This window comes from Taudactylus pleione, unplaced genomic scaffold, assembly GCF_031769625.1.
Source record: "Taudactylus pleione unplaced genomic scaffold, aTauple2 ptg000044l, whole genome shotgun sequence".
Taxonomy (NCBI): domain Eukaryota; kingdom Metazoa; phylum Chordata; class Amphibia; order Anura; family Myobatrachidae; genus Taudactylus; species Taudactylus pleione.
Window position 1 is genome coordinate 1,061,677 of NW_028284446.1, and position 24,298 is coordinate 1,085,974.

The 24,298-nt window shown below is 43.1% G+C and overlaps 2 protein-coding genes across 2 annotated transcripts in view; one reads left to right on the plus strand and one right to left on the minus strand.

The window, feature by feature from the left end:
- COPE (coat protein complex I subunit epsilon) lies at positions 1-18,119 on the minus strand. The gene is made up of 10 exons (XM_088460330.1): positions 17,881-18,119; positions 15,632-15,694; positions 15,431-15,531; positions 12,999-13,151; positions 11,045-11,098; positions 8,565-8,646; positions 7,850-8,005; positions 2,986-3,054; positions 1,556-1,630; positions 1-304 (listed from the first exon to the last, which is right to left on the minus strand). The coding sequence occupies exons 1-10, from the start codon at positions 17,977-17,979 to the stop codon at positions 257-259; spliced, it is 900 nt and encodes a 299-aa protein (XP_088316456.1). The 5' UTR covers positions 17,980-18,119; the 3' UTR covers positions 1-256.
- The window catches only part of DDX49 (DEAD-box helicase 49), a 26,194-nt gene continuing 19,953 nt past the window's right edge, over positions 18,058-24,298 (plus strand). Inside the window, exons 1-5 of the mRNA XM_088460329.1 lie at positions 18,058-18,313; positions 19,454-19,577; positions 19,794-19,879; positions 20,030-20,151; positions 20,302-20,489. Of these exons, the coding sequence (XP_088316455.1) occupies positions 18,199-18,313; positions 19,454-19,577; positions 19,794-19,879; positions 20,030-20,151; positions 20,302-20,489 (635 nt within the window). The 5' untranslated portion in view covers positions 18,058-18,198. The remainder of the gene's footprint in view (positions 18,314-19,453; positions 19,578-19,793; positions 19,880-20,029; positions 20,152-20,301; positions 20,490-24,298) is intronic.

The window sequence follows — 24,298 nt, forward strand, 5'->3', positions numbered from 1 at the left end:
TGAAAGAAAAAATATTTTATTGGGAATGTTTATGGCAGAAGAAAAAATATGACTGGAGAACATGTCAGCTTTGAATAACCTATTCAAAGTAATCTAGCAATCCAAAGGGAATAATCAGTATATTAAATGCCATTACGGGTAGGGAATTCTCCCCAGATTATACTTCTGCAACCTGGTATTCTGCCAGACACTGTATGACACTGTATGAAGCAGGTATAAATTTCACAGCGTGACCATAAATTAAATCAGATCCAATTCATGAGCTGGAGGCATACTGCATGACAAGGCGGTCAAATTCATTCTCCTGCAAGAAAGAGTCCAAGAATGTATCTTAAATTACAGTATGTACATTTAAAATATTTAAAAGAATAGCTTAAATATCAAAGAGAACATTGTTTGACAAATACAATTACTTATTATAAAAAACAATGACTTTCCCTAAAAGCATTAAAGTGTTTCTTCTACAAAAGAAAGAAATACTATATACACCCATGGGAAGTACGCTGTACTTCCCATGGGTGTACTTCAACTCTTCTTTGAAAAACCATAGTTCTTATGTAGGTCTAGCACTGGTCTCTCCTCATCCCCCCTGATCTTTGCATTGTATAACTATGTGTGTTTGCCAGGCTGTGCTCCCCCCCCCCCCTTCAACCCCACCAAAACAGCTGTGGCTACTTAATCTATGCAAGGATAGGTGTGTGAACTGAATTTCTATCTACACCTCAATTTAGTGGTCAGAGGGGACTACTATTATTTTGTCAAGTGCGGCATAGCTTGTTTTTAGATTTTTGTGGATAATCCTTACAAGGACACAGTAAATACTCCCCTGCGCTGTAACAAAACTCTCATCCAGAAGCGCCCCCCTCCACTCCAAAAAAACCCCCCATAAAACATACTGCCTTCTCCATGTTCCCCTGCTCAGCCATGTGACTGTGCAGTCAACACAGCTATCATCAATTTGTCAACAGTCTACTGATGGAACTGCACAACTTCTCTGGTGGAGTACTATATGATAAGAGCAGTCCCATGTTTACCAAACTATATGGCTAAAGTTAGATATATGAAGCACTCTTAAGAAGCGTATCCACTAGCAGATATTAATGAGCTATTGTACGATTACAACGTAATCGTGCAATCGCTCATTAATCGTGCACAATAATGTCAGAAACGACCAGCGATGCGCGCTCCCACTGGTCGTTCAATCATCGGCTGAAGATGCAGGTCAATCTGCCGATAACGACAAATTGTCCATGTTTGGGAATGATGGAGGGTGCCTACACTGAACGACTAATCGTTCAGTGTAGGCACTGCAGGGGATGGGGATGTCGTAATCGTACTGTTGTTATCTCATCTGCTACTGGATGTACACCATAAGGTAGTCCCGCAATACATTGTCCTGTCACCAACAGTTTAATATCTAATATAACATTTGAAAGGGGGGGGTGGCTTATACACACTCATACATCTGTGCAACCAACAAGGGCGTAGGCTGTAGGAAAACAGGGGAGTAGATGTGTGGGCTTTGTCTATAGGGACATGGTGGCTGTCTCACTACCTTTGCTTGAAATTCTTTAATGAATGGGTGATTTCGATGTCCATCCTTCAGCTGAGACAGATAGCGGTTTGTGACCTTGAGTAAGACAATGAGAACATGACAGCAATTAAGGTCTCTCTCATGCAGATCTGACAACTCACAAAATGCCTTTTGTCAACATGCTGGATATTTGTCAGTGCTGATGTGTCTTGATAATGACCCTTAGGGGTCGAAACGTCGACTATATTGATGGTGGAATATCATTATTTGAATAAATCCGATTGAATCATTATTCTTTAGTGCGGTGAGTGCCCTCATTTGGCTATTTTTTAGCCTCCTTGGATAGAATATATATATATATATCTATATCATACATACATACACACACACAGCCAGTGGTGCTAAGCTCAGGACAATAAAATACACTACGCCAGCCTGTGTGTCACTGGCTGTGTGTGTATATATATATATATATATATATATATATATATATATATATAATGACGGCCCATCCGAATATAAGAAGAATATATAATACATTAATATACACATGCATACATACATACATACACACACACACACACTTTTTATTGGAGTGTCATACCCACAAAACCGTAACAATATCTGCAGTGGCTCCCGCATTTATCACGACTCAGATGGTTAGCCTGGTCCTGCTCCGACATTACCCCCGATACCCTATCATTGGATAGCGCAGCTAGAGTGTATTATTTCTTTTATACTGTGATCACAATGTAGGGGTCAGTGAGTGAGGGATAATACAACCAGAAAGGTTTTACAAATGTATGTTGCATCAGGAAAAGAAAAGATTAACGTGGAAATTCAATTGCGCGCACTTTACCGTAATTTTTTTTCCCGACCAATTCAATTACACCCCTCTTCCCTTCCCTTCCCCAAAGTAATTGTTACCACAGGTGAAAAAAAAATTTCCGATAAGGGAAAATTGAATAACCCCCAGGGGATCAATTGGCCGCTGTAATTTATCGCTGCTAATTGAATTCCTCCCCCCAAATGTTATACAAAAGTTTTTTTCATTAAATAAAAAAATCGGTGATGTACGATGTATGGATTTCAACTAGCCTTCAAATATAAACATGCATGATTACAAATACCCGATTAATATAACTTACAAAAAAAGCAAACTATAGTTTAAGAATCTTTGTCTGTATGGCTTGCAGGCCATACAGTACTCGATCCAATCCAAAACCCTTCACGCAGTTGTTAAAATGTAGGTACACATAAGGAGCAGGATATATTTGAAAGCCAGGAGGTAAATCTTATGTCACCATATCATAGATTATTGCTCTGTTTAACCAGACGCTAATTGCCATACTTTATTTATTTACAAAATATGTCCTGTAGTTGTCTGAAATTCAACATTTGAATGTCGACCTAATGATTACATCTCAAAATTAGACATTTTCCTCCCTCACCTCTGGTGGTTTGCTGATGTGTTGGGTCAGTACAATGAAGTTAATGAGAGTTTCCGGGTGACTGCTGTCCTGCAAGACAAAGAAGAAGAAATGGTGTCAAATGGTTGCACTGATAGGTACTGATGCAGAGTTAGATTCACGCCAATTTGCATGTCGTAGAAAACAAACAGGTTCTGCTCAGGCCCAGAAAACAGGCCACAAACATGTGCAGAGGCAGATTTGTTTTCATCTGACACTCATACAAAGCTTGCAACGGACAGGCGGTTTACCGTAAGACAAGTATTAAGTAAGGGCATGTCTGCACAATTGCGAACAGATACAGGCCCGCACAGACACATATACAGTCAGGTGCATAAATATTGGGACATTGACAGAATTTTCATATTTTGGCCTCTATTCACCACCACAATGGCTTTGAAATGAAACAAACAAGATGTGCTTTAACTGCAGACTTTCAGATTTATTTTTGAGGGTAATTACATCCAAATCAGGTGAACGGTGTAGGAATTACAACGGTTTCAATATGTGCCTCCCACTTTTTAAGGGGCCAAAAGTAATGGGACTATCAACTCAAAAGTTATTTCATGGACAGGTGTGGGCTATTCCCTCGTTATTTCATTATCAATTAAGCAGGTAAAAGGTCTGGAGTTGATTCTAGGTGTGACATTTGCATTTGGAATTAGTTGCTGTCGACTCTCAATATGAGATCCAAAGAGCTGTCACTATCAGTGAAGCAAGTCATCATTAGGCTGAAAAATCAAAACAAACCCATCAGAGAGATAGCAAAAACATTAGGTGTGGCCAAATCAGCTGTTTGGAACATTCTTAAAAAGAAAGAACACACCGGAGAGCTCAGCAACACCAAAAGACCCGGAAGTCCACGGAAAACAACTGTGGTGGATGACAGAAGAAATATTTCCCTGGTGAAGAAAAACCCCTTCACAACAGTTGGCCAAATCAAGAACACTCTCCAGGAGGTAGGTGTATATGTGTCAAAGTCAATATAGAGGGTTCACCACAAGATGTAAACCACTGGTGAGCCTCAAAAACAGGAAGACCAGATTAGAGTTTGCCAAACAACATCTAAAAAAGACATTACAGTTCTGGAACAACATCCTGTGGACAGATGAGACAAAGATCAACTTGTACCAAAGTGATGGGAAGAGAAGAGTATGGAGAAGAAAAGGAACTGCTCATGATCCAAAACATACCACCTCATCAATGAAGCATGGTGGTGGTAGTGTCATGGCGTGGGCATGTATGGCTGCCAATGGAACTGGTTCCCTTGTATTTATTGATAATGTGACTGCTGACAAAAGCAGCAGAATGAATTCTAAAGTGTTTCGGGCAATATTATAGGCTCATATTCAGTCAAATGTTTCAGAACTCTTTGGACGGCGCTTCACAGTGCAGATGGACAATGACCCGAAGCATACTGCAAAAGCGACCGAAGAGTTTTTTAAGGCTAAAAAGTGCAATGTTATGCAATGGCCAAGTCAATCCCCTGACCTGAATCCGATTGAGCATGCATTTCACATGATGAAGACAAAACTGAAAGGAAAATGCCCCAAGAACAAGCAGGAACTGAAGACATTTGCAGTAGAGGTCTGGCGTAGCATCACCCGGGATGAAACCCAGCGTCTGGTGATGTCTATGTGTTCCAGACTTCAGGCTGTAATTGCCTGCAAAGGATTTGCAACAAAGTATTAAAAAGTGAAAGTTAGATTTAGGATTGTTTAGTTTGTCCCATTACTTTTGGCCCATTAAAAAGTGGGAGGCACATATAGAAACAGTTGTAATTCCTACACCGTTCACCTGATTTGGATGTAATTACCCTCAAATTAAATCTGAAAGTCTGCAGTTAAAGCACATCTTGTTTGTTTCATTTCAAAGCCATTGTGGTTTTGAATAGAGGCCAAAATATGAAAATTCTGTCAATGTCCCAATATTTATGCACCTGACTGTATATACTTGTCAGCCGTATTAATTGCTGGTTCATATGCATGCTAGCACTAGCTAGTTACTTCTAATTGGATGGTTATAGTAAAACAGTGATAGTTATAATTGACAGACATAAATAAAAAAATTGTCATTATAGCAGCTAGCAAACAGTCACATAAAATGCATATGTAATAAAATTACAATCGACTCTAAATCAACTACACAAACACAAAGGAATGGTAGGACATAGAGCACCATATACCTTAAACAAAGGAGCGGTATACAAGGAGGCTGACCCAAACCCTCCTGAGACCAACAGCTACAGGGCGCACTGAGCGTGGACCGTGAGAGTCTCATATACACGTGGAGGGTAAGCAGAGCAATCTAGGCGTGCAAAACCCTTCGTAGGGACTGCATCTGGGTCGGGGGAGGTGCTGGCGGGGGAGTGCTTTACTCCCCTAAACTGCATTAACCAGCCAGGTACGTTGGCCTCGTGGCAGCAGAAGCGTCTGCTGCTGATCTCCGGCGTCAGATGATACGGCCCCGGTGGTGTAGTGAGGATGTGGACAATCCCAGGCCCTGACTGCAGTGGCTTCTGGTGCGTCTCTGACACCAGAAGCAAGGACTGCCGCTCGCGATTCCCCCGTAAGCGAGGAATCGTCTTACCTGACATCTCTGTGTGTCCTGTTGCAGTCCGGGTCGCAGCATTGCTGCTAGCAAGCTCAGCTGTGACCCGCCGAAATCACCAGCCCAGTTACTGGTGTTGCGGCCCGGTGGAGGTAGATGGAGTCGCAGTACATGCGTCTTAATTCAGACGCTTAGTACTGCCAACCCAAAAACATAAAAATAATAGAACGTAAAATAAAAGCTTAGGACTGCCTGAGCAGTCTCCTGTAACAAAGATCCGTCTTGATCCTGCCGCACCAAACGGAGAACGTAAAATAAAAGCTTAGGACTGCCTGAGCAGTCTCCTGTTACAAAGGTGCATCTTGATCCTGCCGCACCAAACGAACAACTGAAGTCCTATGGCTAGGGATGGGGTATCTATGGAGGAGGACCCGAGGCATCCTGGGAGCTGAAGCTTTAACTGTTTGGTGCCTGGTCTCCAACCAGAATATCCCCATGGTATCCCTGTGTATCCCTATTGACCCTGAAGAAGAAATGTGATTTGTTTTCATCATAGTTAATAAATCATATGATTTTGTAAGCATATTGTAGCAAGATTTTTCATTCTTTTCATATGAGGGTGGGATAGTTACACCCACTGTTTTCACGTTTCTATTTTTCAACTAAACCCCAATAAGTGAATTCATAATGTTTTTCTAAAAACAAAATAAAAAAAAATTGCGAGGAAATGTATTATGCGAGAAATACATCTATGGCAGATGTTCCCAATCACGGTCCTCAAGGCTCCCCCAACAGTTCAGGTTTTAGAGATATCCATGGTTGAGCAGAGGTGAATAAATTAGTACCTCAGTCAATTTGATTTAACCACCTGTGCTTAACCACGGATATCTCTAAATCCTGAACTGTTGGGGAGCCTTGAGGAACGCGTTTGGGAACCTCTGATCTATGGGACGATTCCCCATTCTGCTGATGCCGATCCGTGGACATCGATGATTGGCAAAATACAACATGTTAAAAATCCCAGACTCGCCGTTTCCAAACAGGTTTGTGACAGGATTGTCCAACATGGATTACACCAATGCCGCAAACCCAGGCATCGGCAGAACGAATTGCTCCTATAGCTGCCTGATGTATTAGATAGTCTTCATTCTAGCACCCTGCACCTGTTGCAACCCGTGCAGTTTCTCTTTCCTGCCTGGGGTGTCGCTTTCTGCTCTGGTGCTTCTAGCACTCAGCTAATCCAAAAAAAACCAGATACAGACCAAAGTATGCTAGAAGCACCAGAGCATATAACAACATTCCAGGCAGGAAAGAGGAACTGCACGTGTTGTGACAGGTGCAGGGTGAACACGATATTAGGTGTACGCCTAATGTAAACCTGCCGAAGATGCTACTGTCATAGCTTGGAACTTTGTATATGCATACAATTGCAGTGTTTTAGTGAATGCATTTTAAGTAAGTTTGGAAACAAATGCCATCCAACTCCTTATCATCCCCAGAGCAATTCCAATGCTACTATTGCACAGAAGCACATGCACAAATAAATACATAAATGGAATAATAAAAGCAATTGGATAAAAGGTATTGCACTCCCACTCACATAAGCACATATCCAGTTCAATACATATACAAAATGTTTGGGAAGTTGTGTCTTCCAAAACAGTGTAATACACACAGGGCCTGATTCAGAGCCGGACGCTCTGAACGAGCGCCCGCTCTGAATCAGGGCATGTTTTTTTTTTCCGGCCTTTTGGACGCTCGTATAGCTGTGGGTTACCACCCACAGCTTATGCGAGCGTCCATGATGATGGTCACGATGGTCAAGACCGTCAAGACCCTGCGGTAGGGTCTCGGTGACCGCAAGCCCTGGAGTGATTTTGGCTCTATCAGAGCCAAATCACTGCCACTGACATCACTAGTGATGTCAGTGGGGCCAGACCCAGACGGTAGGCGTTCCCATGGGAACGCCTCCGTCTGGCAGCCACGCCCCCGGCACGCCCACCAAAGGTGGCATGCTGTCACTCACCATCGACAGCACGCCCCCTTTGGTGCGAGACCCATAACGACGGCTACCCCGTCGTTATTCGGGTCTCGCGCATGCGCACGACGGAGCTCCCTCCGTCGTGCGCATGCGCACTAGGGCACCATCGACCCACTTGCGAGCGGGTCTGAATCAGGCCCACAATGCAAACCTACAACAGAAAAACAAAAAGAGGCAGGTAAACCGATTTCTGACTAACAGGTACATTCAGAAAACAAACACTCATTAATTATAGAAGTGAACGTTGACCTCTACCTTATCCAAGGCTTCCTGCAGGACTCCTTCAGCATCCTCCCATTTGCCCTGCCCCATGTAACAAGCTGCCTGTCCGTTCAGCAGCAGGAGAGTGGAGGAGTACTTGTCAGACATCTCTTGGAAAATGTAGAAGGCGTCCTGCAATTTATCTCCACCCTGGTAGAATAAGACAGATACACTAGTAAGAGATACACCACAGTGTAAGATGTCTCAGTCTATGAAACATTAATGAATTGCTAGACTATCATGGCACACTATTACCAGACTATCATGGCACAGTATTAACAGACTATCATGGCACAGTATTAACAGACTATCATGGCACACTCGGACAATAATTCTAGCTATGTGAGATGCATGGAAATGAAAGTTAAACTTTGCCAAGGAAATTATGTTTTTTTCCCTGTCTGATTTACTGGGTGGTAGAGATTAGAACTAAATAGCATTAGCATAGATTATTAAATATAAATCACAAATTAAAAATTAAAGGCAAGGATTCGATTTCATTAGGAGTTATAGAGGAGATAAAACAAGGGCAGACACTGGGGAAGAGCCAAGTCATAGAATTGGTTTCTACTGAATGCAGTGTCAAGTCAAGAGCAGCAAGCATTGGTTATCACACTATCTTACACGCCACATGGCTTAGCCATTATCAGCTAAGGACATTTCCCAGGAGTAACCATGTGTCTACAAAAATAGTTTTCACAAATCTTACCATGGCAATATTAACCCATGCTGTTGCCAGCTGTGTTAGTGTCGCATCTTCATCTACTTCTACCATTTTTTTCAGTTCCTTGCTTGATTTGGAAAAGAAAAAAAACAATTATATTTCTAAAAAGGCTATAGCATAGATTAAGTATTATTTTCTTGTTACACCACTCTTTCAGGAATATATATTGTACATATAAGGGCCTCAGAAGAGCACGCAGCAGCGTCTTTTGGTGGTTGGCCACCTGCGGCTTTATGCAAGGTCCTCTCCCTGTGGACATCCGCGTGGCTGAATGTGTAAAGGTCAGAGACGCCCACTTTCAGCGCCTCTTCACACAGTAATACTTATACACCACCATGGAAACTTGTGTCAGCCCTATGTAGTTTCTCCATCTGAATACGGCCTCCTATGAGTCTCCCACAACACTCCCATAAGACGCCCACTGAACGGACCACTTTTGCCTTCATGTCTAGCCATTTCCCAGGCACCACTCAGGAATGCCCATCACTTCTCCACAACATTTCTGATACGGTTTGTCTTGAACGCAACAGCACCTTTGTCCGTGCACTCTGTCTAACACATGCGCCATAGGAGTTTTTAGGAATTTTTACGCATGCGCAGCTACTAAAAATAAAATAAAAAGTTGCTCAACTTCGTGGACATAGGAAATGCGTACAGCTCTAAATCAGGCCTAGAGATGTCGTCACCACTGACATTACAATTGCAGTTTTTGCTGTTACTAATAATAATATTTAACACTGCAGAAGCCCCCCTCAGTTCACAAGCTGTCTGAAGACCACAGAACCTGAGCAAATGGACCTGTTTTCCTGGTTGGTACTATGAACTCTAAAATACACATCCCCTGGCAGATGGTTGGTCAAGCAGTCACAAAAAGGCAAGTGACCCTGTCCTGCAAGCTCCACTCATATCAAGAAGTGATATCTGATTTGCTGCACTTAGGCATTGAGGATCTCATTCAGAGTCGGTCGCAAGAAGCGATCGCTCTCTCTGAATGAGGGCGGGCGCTTCTTTTTTGAAGTGCGGCCTCCTGGTCGTTAGTTAAGCTGTGAGTGGTAACCCACAGCTTAACGACCAACACCATCGCGACCATCGGGGCTTACGATGAGACCCCAAGGTTGGGTCTCGGCACTCGTAAGTCCCAGGGAGCTTCCTGCTCTGTTTGAGCAGGAAGCTCCCCACTGACATCATTGATGATGTCAGTGTGGGCGCCCACAAAACGGTAGGCGTTCGCATGGGAACACCTCCGTTCGTGCTGCCACCCCCCCCCCCCCCCCCGCCTACCAAACGGGGCGAGCTGTCGAACAACATCGACAGCCGCCCCTTTGGTAGCGAGCTCCGGAGCGACAGTGTTTCTCTGTCGTTCCGGGGCAGACTAATCATCGAGTCGGTTGCGAGCGCATCGGCGCTTGCGACAGACTCTGAATGAGGTCCTGAGTCTGGGTGAAGGGACATTAAGAGCAATTGCTATGTTAGACTGGAGGAAGCTTAGACTGACGACAGTTACACAACTATGATTTGATCAGGGAATCCTGGATGCAACTCTGTCCTGAGCTGACTTTGGCCTAGACTGGTCCTTGCAAGCATGATGCAAAAAAGGATTTTCAATTTATTGCTTAAGACACAGAGAAAGGTCTGTATTTTCTAAGTGACATGAAATAGCCCACTGACAAATACATAGGAGGGAAAGATCCAAATCTTTATGGCCTGGAGGTGAAGGGGAGGAGCAGATATCGATATGCTAAAATCTAGATCAGTCCATGGTTAATAGCATATTCTAAGTCTGTGAGACACATGAGTGGATTACTAGCCAGATATATTTTGCCGTCTACTTACGCCAAGTTAATTATAGTATTCAGTCAACTTTATTATACCATTTGATTTCTCCTAATAAGCAACAAATTAAGAAAATAGAGTATAGCTTAACCACAAACTAGTAGGAGGAATCTTGTGATGCATCCTTTTCTACTAGGAGGCATTGTGGGTAGACCTGTTCACAAACAAGCAGAGGGAATTAATCAGGCAGGCTCGCTATATCACCCAAGGGCACATTTAAAAAAATGCTCAAAACTGGTTAGGCTGAAACCTACTCTGGCAAACTAGTTAAGTTTAGGCTGCATGTTTATATATACTCATCCATCTATTTTTCTCTTCTCCACCTTCATTATTTATTCATGACCTACCTTCTTTCATACTAAGCTATTATAGCATTCCAATTAAAAACCTCACTGTGTCCGCTGTTAGAATACTTCTTTTTGCACCTTGTGACAATTTCCTTTTTATTTCTCTTCCTAACTGTGACACTGCTCCTTCAGTATCCTCCTCACCTCTCCCACTATATGTTGGTGTCCCACGTGGTTCTGTTCCTGGACCACTGATTCCTCATTATGCACCTTCTCTTGCTCATCTGGCCTCCAAGTACCACCTCTACTCTAACTCCATAAACAAAGGAATAAAAGGGTGCTTACCGAGCCAGATCAAGTCTGTCTATTTTCAGCAGTATTTGGATTATTGTTGCCATGCTGTAATTGACAAAAAGATTATAAATATACAGTCAACACAAATATCTCTATACCAGAGACATCTAACATGTATGCTAGATTGCTTTCTAGAAAGATTTTTACATATTTAAGACACCGACACCCACACACAAATCCTTATGATGCAGTGCAAAATCATTTCAGAAATGGGGAAGGGAGGGGGGGGAGGAAGTGATTATACGATGGGAGCCTAAGCGAGATGCCCCCTAGGCATGCATTTTTAAATAAAATATTTCAATATACTTATAAATGTACTTTCTAAACTTTATTGAATAAACTAAACAATTTCTGACCAGTTTCAGGAAAAAAAATAGTTAAGTGGTTAAATCAAAGTAACAGAAACATCTTAGGATATGCACAAATAATTACTTATTTAGCTGAACTAGATTTCCAAATGTTCAATTTGGTATGCTGCTCCTGCTCTGTATCACCACCAGATGTCACTGTTGCAACAAGTGTAAATACTCTAAATTAATGTATTGGTGCATACACACGGTCAGATTTTCTTAAAGAAATGAACGATAACGATTGTAAAAATCGTTCTTATCATTGACATGCATCGACGAACAATGCGCGTTCCCGCATGTCAGATAACGATCTCTGAAATTGACTGTTTGCCGTCAGATTTTGATGATTTCATTAATTTAAATACTGTCAGATATTGTTCATCGTTCATGAAATCATTGGTAAAATTGTTCATCTAGCAAATCTGACCGTGTATGCACCTTATTTCTAGCAATTATTTTATAGCTACATTTTCTGCAGGGTTCAATTTTACCTATATTTACAGATTTTAAAGAAAGCATTCCAACGATAGCTTTAGTTTCAAAAGGAAGTTATAACTAATAGGGTTCTTTGAATATATTGTTTTCTGTACATTAATCAGTAAAATTTCTGGCACCCAAGGAAACCTTCATTTGTCTGTATATTTGTATACATCTGCATTTATGGGAAAGCATAAGTGCTTTTTTTGTCAAAGAAAAGCTATATATAAGCCGTTTACGGCTGGAACAGAACCAGTGTTGGCCAAATAATGTTGAATAATGTCTTACGTTCAATGATGTAGAATAATGTATTTGTAAGACAATAAACTATAAACAAAGCATATCAGCCATGGCTTGGCACTTACTTACTGTAATTCTGGAAAAAGAGAGCTCTACAAAACAAATTGTAATGTTTAGGTATATTAAAAGGCACAATGTTTCCCTGTTCACATAATCACATGTATTTTCTTATTGTAGTCAGGTGCACAGGTACAAAGTACCTGATAATGTCATGGGGCCTGGGGCTGCCAAGGAGGCAAAGCTATGCAGTTTCTGGATAGAGTCCCAATAAATGCAATGGAGCATGGCCATGCCTCCGCATGCATGTTCACAACCCCTAAGTTTCAGGGCAAAAAACTCTCTTGGCATCCCTGACTGCAGTGCCATAATGCAGGGAAAGGAAAGTAGGTTGGCAAACAAACATTATCTAACAAAAGGCAGAAATGTCATTTCCCACACTAGAGTAAACCTGGGTACATACCTGAACGATCCAGTGATCTTGCGATGGCCGATATGATGTAACGACATACCGTCCCAGCGTTCACACCACACAATCCACCGTATGATATATCATTACAGTATTATTGTTAGCAAACTTCATCGCACATCCCCTCGTCCCATCTGATGTGCGGCACATCAGATGGAAAGACGCAGGAAACACTATTCATCAAAACAATGGATTGGGTGTACACACTATACAATGGTCATTGTGATCCATTGCGGATAGCAAGATTGGCCAATATATCGTATAGTATGTACCTAGCTTAAGCAATTTCCTGTCAACTGAACAATACTAAAGACAATGATGTGCTCTTTAGGACAGCAGACTGCCAACGTACCACTCCAGACTGTCTCCTTGGTGAAGAGTTCGCAGGGCAGCATCTGTGTTGCCATCATGGAAATAAATTGAAGCTGCCATCAGCAGGAAGGTTGTGTTAGTGACATCAACACTTTTAGCCATCTTTTTATCCAGCTCAGAGACTATAGCATCTCTAGAAGGAATGAAACAACATATTATAGCCAAACAAAAGCAAAGAGAAACAGCTGCACTTATCTGGCACACCAGGGGTATGAGAACAGCTGCTTTTAATACAGGTGTTTAACAGATTGCGAACTGTATTTGCTCCTGCAATTGTCCCTACGCAACTTGGAGAGCATATGCAGCTATAGAGGAGAGTAGATATCCATGCTGTGCTATTGCTTATGCTGGTTCAAGTGGGACTTTTCTTAGTCAGGATTACATGATTGTTAAATACATCTCAATATGTAAAAACACAAATATTAAAAAGGGAGAACTTTATTTTCTTACATAAACGTACATAGTTTTGTGGTTTAGAAGGATAAGATAGGTAGCCTTTGCCCAGTGAGATTAAAAAATCTGTTACATTCTCTTCTTGACTGAGGGCCTGATTCAGAGCCGGACGCTCTGAACGAGCGCCCGCTTTGAATTAGGGCGTTTTTTGTTTGTTTTTTGGTGCATCCTCCTGGACGCTCGCATAGCTGTGGGTCGCCGGGTCTCGCGCATGCGCACGACGGAGCAGCCTCCATCGTGCGCATGCGCATTTGGGTGCCATCGACCCGCTTGCGAGCGTCCTGCGCTCGCAAGCGGGTCTGAATGAGACCCTGAGTTCAATATTCATACTTGTTTAATACTGAAGTCCCAGTAGCATGTGCAGAGAGTGTGGCAATTCGCATTATCATGTACCCCGCACTGTGGAATGCCCCAAAGCAGCATCGCGCAGCAGGGTCACAATGACATGATTCGCAGCAAATAGCACCATCAAGCACACTCTCAGGGCCCGATTTAGAGCCGGACGCTATTTGCGGACAGTCGTTCCAAAAAAGGGGCCAGCTATTTAAATTGAGCGCTCGCTCTTTGCGTTTTTTTGACGCCTCTATGTCTGAGCGAGCGAAAAATGTGCTCGCTATTTTGTAAAGATGCCCCTTTGCCGTTCGCAACACACGTCATCTCCGGTATTAGATTAATCGGGTACATCGAAAGGCATCTGAACTGCTCGCAGTGCTTGTGGTAGGATTTTCTTACCGCTATCACTGCGAGCAGTTCAGGCTAAAAGACAACCAAGTGACGTGGTCGATGACGCTCCTTTACTAATTATGCACTCCCATTAAACGCCCTTTTGACCGTTTGGCACGCCTGCGTTCGGATCTCCACTCCCCCGTTTTCAAGCACCTTCCCGTTACCACCCACAAACGGGACATTCTGTCAATCACATTAGCAGCCCCTCGCTGTTTTGCGAGCGCACGATTTCCGACCGCAATGACTGGTTTGCGCATTACGACCCATACGCATGCGCAGTTGTGCGAACATTGCTCAGAGCGAACGAGCGGCCGCTTACGAGCGGCTCTGAATCAGGCCCTCAGTTCACTACAGAAGTTTTCAGGATGCAGGAGAGAGCACAGCTCTCCCAGAAGACTCACAGGCATCCATGACTAGATCTAAAGGTTTACATTTTTGGATTGGAAGTTGAAGTAAAATGAGTTGCATAAATCTGCTTTGTCCAGGTTTACTTCTGAGGTGGCTATAGTAAATCATGCATGTTTTTAAGAGTCCCTGCTGTATTTTGGTATGATTTATGACTATACTTAATATAAAACCTACATGATGTTAGTTGAAAAGGACATGCAAAGAATTCCAGGACAAAAGAAAAAAAACAGCGCTAAACAAATCTCAGGAGCCAGGATGCCAAGGATCTAACATGTTAAGGCCACTTCATGTACACTGGCTCCTAAAAATACCCTCCTTATTCCTAGTGGACAGGTCAATTTGACGAGATGTGCTGCAGAGTGCTGCATATCCACCATATACAGTACCTGCAATACAGCTCATTTTCTTCAGCACCTATATGGACTGCATGGAAAAACTAGAGATGTTGCTGTTTGCTTTAGCGCCATTTGCAATAGCACAACAGCCATTGTATCTAATTTAATTGCCCCCCTAGATTGGTCCACCTGACTCATTCCCTAAATTCTACATTCATTTGGCCACACCTGTGTTAACACACCATCTAAAATTAATTCAATTTGTTAATTATTTTTCAGTACACTGTAGTCTTTTAAAGTTTTATTTATGCACAAGTTAAAAATAAAAATTTAATTTTTTTTAAACCCTTATCCCCAGGAAACAATTATAGATTTACTACTTTATGATCTGGCTTTAGTGATAGCAAGAAAACCTCCCATCAAAGCGCAATAGGATTGTAACAAGAAACATAGAAATAAATATAATCACAAATGAAAGTGAGAAACACACCTGCGGCTTTCATTGGACAAGTATTCTGCAAACATACGGACAGCCTGCAGCTCTGCACTGGCATTAGCGCGGATTTCATCCAGAACTACTCCATACTTCCTCTAGTGCCAGAACCAGAGAGGGAAGGAAACATCAGCCATAAAAGGTTTAAAGGATTTTGAAGTCTTGTGAATGTAACAGAATGAGATAATTATATTTTACCTGTGCTATATATGCTCTATACAGGAATACATCTCTTTCCACCTCTTTATCTGCGCTTGATGGCTACAGGGAGACAAACAACATAATTCAAAACTAAGGAATTTCAACATTAAGAAGTGTGAAGATCCGTATAACTATTGGAAGATGTCAATGTGTTCTGAAATGGAGTAATCAAACAATTTTTAGTGTTATTTGATTCTAGTCTTCAAGTTTTTTTTATACTGTACATCTTAAAAGGTGCCCATCCACTAGATCGTCTGCAAAAATGTCTAAAACGACCAGCGATGCGCGTGCCTGCTGGTCGTTTAGACATTTATCATCGTGCAAACATGCTGGTCAACCTGACGATAATGTCAGGTTGAGCATGTTTGCAGATGATTGATGAGCCTGCACTGAACGACTGCTCGTTCAGTGCAGGCTCATCACAGACTGACAAACAACTGCACGATTACAATGTCATAATCGTACAGTCATTTTCATGTCTTCTAGTGGATGGGCACCTTTACTGCTATTAGTGTTCCTGTGTACAATCCATAGTGCGATGATTGAGATGCAGGAGTGATACTGGATTAGTGACTCGCAGAGCCGAACAGTGAGTGGAGCAGCGGCTCACATTCTTTGTAGTGACAGCTCAGTAGTTAGGGGCATGTGTGGCATAATTGAGGGTAGTACCTAGATGCCATTCACGGAGTAGATCTAGACGTCATCAGTTACTGTCCAACGTCATTCCCTACTATCCACGTGGACATATAGGTGTATTATAAACCAGTGGCGAGTGAAGCGAGCCCGCAAGGGGACAAATTCCTTCGTTCGGGGGCTTTCATGGGCATGGAACTGCACTTCTGCACTCACCTAATGTCACTTCCAGGTCCTTAAAATGCAGGGGAAATAAGCTCAACCATAAATGAGGACTCAAAAGAAAGGGTGCGTGCACCAGATGGATATAGAGAGATAGATATGTGCTAAGTTGTGTAATATTTTTCTACTTGCTGTACAGACTGGAGATGTTTTATATGACAACAGAAAGAAGTTAAAAGATAGTTGTTAACACTTCTAGATCACATAGGCAATTATCTCATGAATACATGTATGTCTCCCCAAATATATGAATTTGAGAGGTCACTTAAAGTACGTTGTATGTTTAACCTCACAATATGTAATAGAAGACGGAACAAAAACAGTCATAGAGGTAAATGTATAGCCTGTACAACCTTGTAAAAAATACATACCACTTTACAATGGCTGCGGAGGAAACCAAGAAATGTGTTATTAGTCAAAACACTGTTTAATGTGAAGTAACACTGACCATTATTATTAAGGGGCCTATTCATTATGTTAATTATCCTGACAATTTATACATAAGTGAACGTTAATTTGCACCTGCTATTGTATAAATTGAGTGATGATGCATAGACCCACATTTTACCCTCCCCCCCCAAAAAGAAAAAAAAAAAAAATTGGTGCTGAAAAATGGCATTAACATTGTACTTCATGGATTTAGGGGGGTATTTATCAAAGCTTGGAGAGAGATAAAATAATGAAAAGGGGCACACTAGATGGGCCAAGCCGTTCTTATCTGCCGTCAAATTCTATGTTTCTATAAAGTAATAACCAATAAGCTTCCAATTTACATTTTGCAGGCTGTGTTTATAAAATGATAACTAGGAGCTGATTGGTTGGTAATTTATTTTTTACAATTTTCTCTCTCCCAGCTCTGATAAATACTCCCAATATACTTTTCATACAATTTGCTTTAAGCTGGTTACACACTAAACAATGTGTGTACCCAGCAATATCGGCACTGGCAGGCCCGGACATCGGATAAGTACATAAACACTTGCCGATGCCAGCAATGATAAGCGACGGTGCGGGTGGGGATTGGGGGGGGGGGGGGGAACAGCAGATGGCATCGCTAACGATATCCCCAGATTGTGCTGCAAATACAGATGACTGGGGATATAGTTAACAATCTAGTGCATACACACTACGAGATTAAACAAAATTGTCGTAATGATGTGTCGTTATAGGCAATATAGTTGAAAAAATCGTCTAGTGTGTATGCACCTTAAGGCACTCAATGAACGAGTTAATTTTGCCAACATAAAACTCAGTGACGGATACGGGGAGAGAGGAGAGCTGAAAACATACAAAAAAGTAAGAAACACACGATACTGTATGTGCGCGATATAAGAGTATATAGGACATCACTCAGTGACACCTCAACATTACTGCCCCTGGCACCCCCTCACCTTCACCCTCTGGGCTTCGTTGATGCTCTGTTGGTAGCTGCCGATATAAAACCAATTCTTCACATCAAACAGCTCGTCCACTTCACCCTGAGCAGCCATGTCTGAGCCGGACACGTCACCCGCCGCCAGCAGCCTGTGTCACTCGCACTTCCGCCCGACTCTGCGCTCACCCGCCGCACATGCGCACATCACACATCCTTGCTTATGGGGCAGAGACCTGGCACAACCGAGTAGAATCGCAGCTCGTCGCTCTGACCGTATGTCGACGCGCTGCCTGCGCCGGAAGTATTAGCGCAGTAATCACGTGGCTGCCCGGGCATGGAGGGTTTCGCGGATTTGGGACTTTCGCCGTGGCTCATCCAGCAGTGCAGGCAGATGGGGGTCTGCAGGCCCACCCCGGTACAGGAGCAATGTATCCCCCCCATCCTGAAGGGTACGTGCTGGGGCGGGTTATAGCAAGTGTGGTTGTTCTTATTCTAAAGTTGCCAATGTCCCAGGGTTCAGAGATTTGGGGCCAGGAATGTCCCTATGTTTGTCAACTTGGATCTAGCCCCCACCGAACTAGTGATGAAGTTGCCCTTAGCAGCCAATCAGTGTCTACTTATTTAATAGAAAGTACTTGATAAGTGCCACCCTGAGGGCTATTTCACACCTACCGGCAAAAATCTGGCTGTTTTTTTACCAAGTGTGAAATTTAGTGGTGGATGGAAGCGGTTGGTTCCTTTCACACGGCACGGTCGCCGTCTTACAGCCTGGAATATCCACTGAGAAGGACGGCTGCTGTGATGTCCCTGCAAGCTAGTGGAGTATAGGAAACAATGTTTCCTTAAGGGGCTTATCCCATTACACCACTTTTAGAACGATGCGACCAAAACCAGGGGGTTTTGGTCGCATTGTTCAGAGTCGTGCAATGAGATAGCCGGCAAGGACCAGTGATGCGTGTGCAGGCTGGGTCCTTGCCGACCCTGACTATCTACGGAACATGCCCGTCAACCTGACGACGCTCGTCAAATTTGGCATGTTCAGAGATAGGAGGTCGGACTCCTGCACTGAATGACATTCAGTGCGGGCACCGCACCTCTGCGACTTGAAAGTCTGAACGCTAGTCATTCACACACACTCCGGTTGGCTTGTACAGCAGCTGCTGCTGCGCATGCCCAGTAGATAAAAAACATTAAAAACGGCTCAAAGCAGCTGCACGTGAAATGCACTGAGTGCCTGAAAAACCGGCCAGCTTCTGCCTGTTTTTTTTGCCGGCTGTGCAAAACCGGCAGGTGTGAAATAGGCCTGAGGATGATCACTTCTCCACTGCATGATACAACCCCATCATGTCTTATTAATCGCCTTCATGGTTTACCTAGAAGCAGTATACTTAGAGGTGGTTAGTTATCCACAGATAGTGCTCCTTTTTTAAGTATATAGTTTATTTAACCACAGTTCTTGCTCAGTTGTAGATGGGTGGACAGGTTGTGGTTTAATTTAACTTAATGCTTTCCATTCTGCATTTGTGTTGTCTGGAGTAATATGCACAGTACTGGCAGTCTTAACCGACAGCAATTTTATTTTCTTTTAGGCCGGGACTGCATGGGTTGTGCTAAAACTGGCAGCGGAAAAACTGCTGCATTTGTACTGCCTATACTCCAGACACTCTCTGAGGATCCTTTTGGAATATTTTGCCTGGTACTCACACCCACCCGGTTAGTATAGTCTGTTTTCCATAAATTTGCCAACTGTATTATGCTTTGAACAGAACAAATACATTGTTGCATTTAAACATAATTCTTCTCCCATTTTAATAATTTCAAATAATTTACTAAAGATCAAAGTTCGATGACAACGCAACCATTCTCCAGATAATTTAAGTGGATTTTGGTCTTGTAGACTGATAATGGCTTGCCCTCTTTCCCATACAGGGAACTGGCATATCAGATTGCTGAACAATTTCGAGTAATAGGCAAGCCAATAGGTTTGAAGAACTGCATTATTGTTGGAGGAATGGGTATGTATCAATTATTCACTCTTTAGTACGCAAGTCTTAAAAGAAGTGTGATATTCAAACATGATGTTGAATACACCTAGAAGTCAAAGTCTACATAGACAATTATCTCTTGTACTCTTTTTATAAATATATTTAATTTATCCCACCCAGATATGGTTGCGCAAGCCTTGGAACTATCCAAAAAGCCACATGTTGTCATAGCCACTCCTGGTCGTCTGGCCGACCACATTCGGAGTTCTAATACTTTCAGCATGAAGAAGATTAGGTTCTTGGTAAGATATTGGAAATGTTATTCTGCCTTTTTAATGATTAATGCATGTTATAACAGTAGCATAATTAAAAATACTCAGTGAAGCACTTAAGAAGATTGTTGATAAACGTTGGTTTAGATGTTTAGTTCTCTTAATATTTATGCCCCTCAGGTTCTGGATGAAGCAGATCGCCTCCTGGAACAAGGTTGCACGGACTTTACTCAAGACTTGCAGGTAATCCTTGGAGCAGTTCCTGCCCAGCGCCAAACCCTGCTTTTCAGTGCCACCTTGACAGACACCTTGCAAGAGCTGAAATCCATTGCATTGAACAAGCCTTTCTTTTGGGAATCCACCTCAGAGTAAGGAGCAGAATGTATAATAATCATTATTTTTTTTTTTTTATTTAATAATTTTTTATTGATTCTTCAACATAATATCCTTGAAATATACAAGGAATAAGCAAATACAATCACATTATAAGATATAAGCGACATAAAGTTAAGACATATAATCAAATTACAGATGGTAAAGATAAAACTAGCATAACCTTTATCTTAGATCAAAGGTGTCAAATGATTTAGGCAAAAGTTAAGGTCAAATAAACGTTAATCTTATCTGAAAGTAATTTCTTTTTAATTGTGGTTACCATATGAAAATATATATTATTATTAACAGTTATATAGCGCCAGAATATTCAGTTGTGCTTTGCAACTGGGAACACACTGTAATGAAACAAGACTGGGTAATAGACAGACATAGAGGTAAGGGGCCCTGCTGGCAAGCTTACAGTCTATAGGGAAATAGGCATTGATAAACAAGAATAAGTGCTATATATTGCATATTGATCCAGCCAGATTGCAGAGGTTCTTGGTGGGCTGTATGACCCAGTCACACAGGAATGTTGGCCTAGTGTTAGGAGGATGTGAAAGTGAAGAAAGAGAAAATATGTAACGTTATGTGTGGACTGTATAGTGGGGATGTAATTTGGTAGGATAGGTTGTGGAGGCTATGTGGGCAGCTCTGGAATTTGATAATTTGAGTTTTAGGGAACGCTCGAAAGTTTTGAGATTAGAGAAAAGTTATATTGTGCGTGGGAGGACACAGAGTGGGTGCAGCCCAAAAAAAGTTCTGTAACCGTGAATGGGAGCAGATCTTGTGCATAGCGGAGAGGTCGGGTTGGAAGATATTTTGAGATAAGTGAAGAGATGTATTTTGGTGTAGTTTGGTTAATAGCCTTATGTATAAGTAAGAGTATTTTATATTGAATTCGCTATAATGCAGGTAACCAAAGCAGGGACTGACAGCTGTGATCATGCTGAGCAAAAATACTGTGGGTCCCTGGGACCCCTCGCTTTATAAAATTGGGATCCTACTCCACAGTTTATTGGTCCCATGACATATTATGGGGGGGCTGAGGGCAGGCAGCAACTGGGACAGTGCTAGGGGCTGATAGCAGTTGGGGTAGAGGGGGTTAAGGACAAGCAGCAGTTGGTGTAAAGCTGGGCGTAGAAGAGAGTAAGGGCATGCCGGGTAGGGAGTTACGGACGGGTAGGGAGGACCTAGGGGTAGATACCTGGGGCTATACTGGGTACAAGGATGTGGTTAGGGTCAGACAGTACTGGGGGCAGGGAGGGGGCAAGGTTAGACAGCAGCTGGAACAGTACAGGGGGCAAGGAGGAGGCTAAGGGTTGGCAGTGTTGGTGGTAGGTAGGGGGTAAGGGTAGATAGCAGCTTAAAGTAGTAGTGGTAGTAGCAACAGCACCTAGCCCATTTCTCCCCCTCCCCTCCCCCCCCCCTTCCCCTCCAGAAAAAAACAAATCTGCACAGCTTTGAAATGTTCCGGTTTGGACCGACCTCGGCTGCTAGCACAGATCACTGTAGTAGGCACAGAAGCAGTGAATGCTGTTTAGCCCCGGATGGGCCCTCCTCCGAGGTTATTGGTCCTCTGTGATAGCTGTGTCGCATGAGCCCAGAACTTGCGGGAAGCCAGGTGCGTGATCTTGTTGCAGTTAAATCTGACTTTATGTGTATGTTAGGCAGTCAGCCAGGTCCCCCCTGACATCCTCTATGGGCGCCCCGAGCGAGACTCCATGCCCACGTCCAGCAGCATGGACCCAGAGTACCGCACCTGGGACCGGGCACGTGTGGACCAGTTCCGCTTAGTGCTGAAAAAACCAGCAGCGGTATCGTTCCCCCCCTCCCCCAAGCACCCATCCCCGCCCTGCCTCTGCCACTAATGAGGTGTTGGAGAGAAGGTATCTGACACTGCATATGCTCCTTCTGCCCTCATCCGTCTCCCATGCTCCTGGCTATAACACAGTAAGTCCCAGCTCGCAGGATTTCAACTGGCGCCGGGGTCATCCGCTACGACATTCCCACTTCCCAGGCTGAAACCAGCGTCTCACTGAACCAAGGGGGATGTTCTGCCGAATGGGAGCCGGACAAAAGTGAGGTGTTTCTCTCTAACTGCCACACATAGTGGTCTATGGCCGCCTTACCGGTTCATTACAGAAGGGTCCAGCCCTGGAGGCATATTCCCCTCCCGGCCCAGCCTGCCACTGTCGCACACTTAATTGGTGGCCAGGGATTGGTTGCAGCAGAACGTGTCCCTGGGGACCCACCCATTTTTGAAAAGTGAGCTCCCGGTTCTCAAAAGTGGGTAAAATATGCGCTATAGCGCGTATTTGCGATCACTGTGACAGAGCGGAGTAGCAGACGATGAATGTTTATCCAGGAAGAGCAGCCTTGCAGCTGCATTCAGAAAGGATTGTATTAGTGAGTCTGTTTTGGGAAGACTATTATAATAATCAATGCGGGAATGAGTTTTTTTTTTTTTTTTTTTTTTTTTTTTTTACAATGTCTTGTGTAAGATACTGTCATATTTATATGTTTTTTAGATGCATGTAACATGATTTGGAAACAGATTGTATGTGGGGAATAAAGGACTGTTCAGAGGCAAGGAGTACACTTATGCAGCTAGCTTGTCGGGTAGGGTTGATTGTCAAGTTATTAACAGTGATAGAGAATCGGGTTTGTAACCACTATCGGCTGGTGGAAATATTCATTCTGTTTTTTAAAGAGTAAGCTTTAGGTGGCGAGAAGACATCCAAGATGAAATGGCAGAAAGGCATTCAGTAATGTGTATCGTTCTTGATAGGCTGTTTTAACATGGCGCCGTGCCTTGCCCAATTGTAAGCTAATCATACCAACAACTGTCTGTCGTTTTTCACGGAGTACTCTGAGTAACAGTATTTTGACTGATAGACTGACATGTAGGAAATGTACTTTCTCCATAACTCCTGGATCACAGACAAACCTTGTGGTAACTGTCAGGGATTAGGTTACACTGGCTTCTGTTGTCTTTAGTACAGTTACTTGCAGGGTAGAACTGGCCCATTGGAGGCCTGAGGAGTTCGCCAGTGTGCCCCATTGCCTCAAAGCTCCACCCTTTACTATGGGGTGGGTGGTGTCAAATTGTTTCAGCACTACAGTCAGTGACAGCGTGGACTCTAATTGTCCTTCTGTCCTAGCCGTCATGAACATCAGGGGGTCTATTGGGTCTTAGCAGTGGTAAGGAATTATAATTATTGGGTCTATTTGCTGCAATAAGAGATTAAGATTTACTAGAATGTATTAAACATCATTTGCCAGGAAAGGGCTCATCTCTGTGCAGTGGTGATTGTCTAGCAGGGTCTCCTGGTAATTTCTGCAAAGAGTAGCCCATAGGCTACAGCAGTTAACACCATGTGAAGATTGCATTAGCTGCCATGGCTAGGCATTCTGGAGCTTAGTAAATTTGGAACTAAAGCAGCCCCCATAGAAACCTGGAAGATTGAAGACTGCAACAGAAATCTGATATCTGCTGCTGTCACCTGTACTTACATGCCGGGGATAGTTAATATTTATCAGTACCCGTTGAGAACGGGTGTTTTGGGGGATATCCCGCATATATACGTTCCTCCAGCTAAGGGCTTGTTCGAATTAGGTGCGATGTGCCGTGGTAACGGCGTTAAAACGCCGGCAACGGCCCGGCACATCGCACCCTTCGCAGCCCGACTCGCCACTGAATTTGCCTGAATTTGCTTGCTGCCCTATGGGACAGCGAGCACTTTCAGGTGAATCCGGGTGGCCGTGAAGCACGTGAGTACACACCTAACTGGAGCGAGCC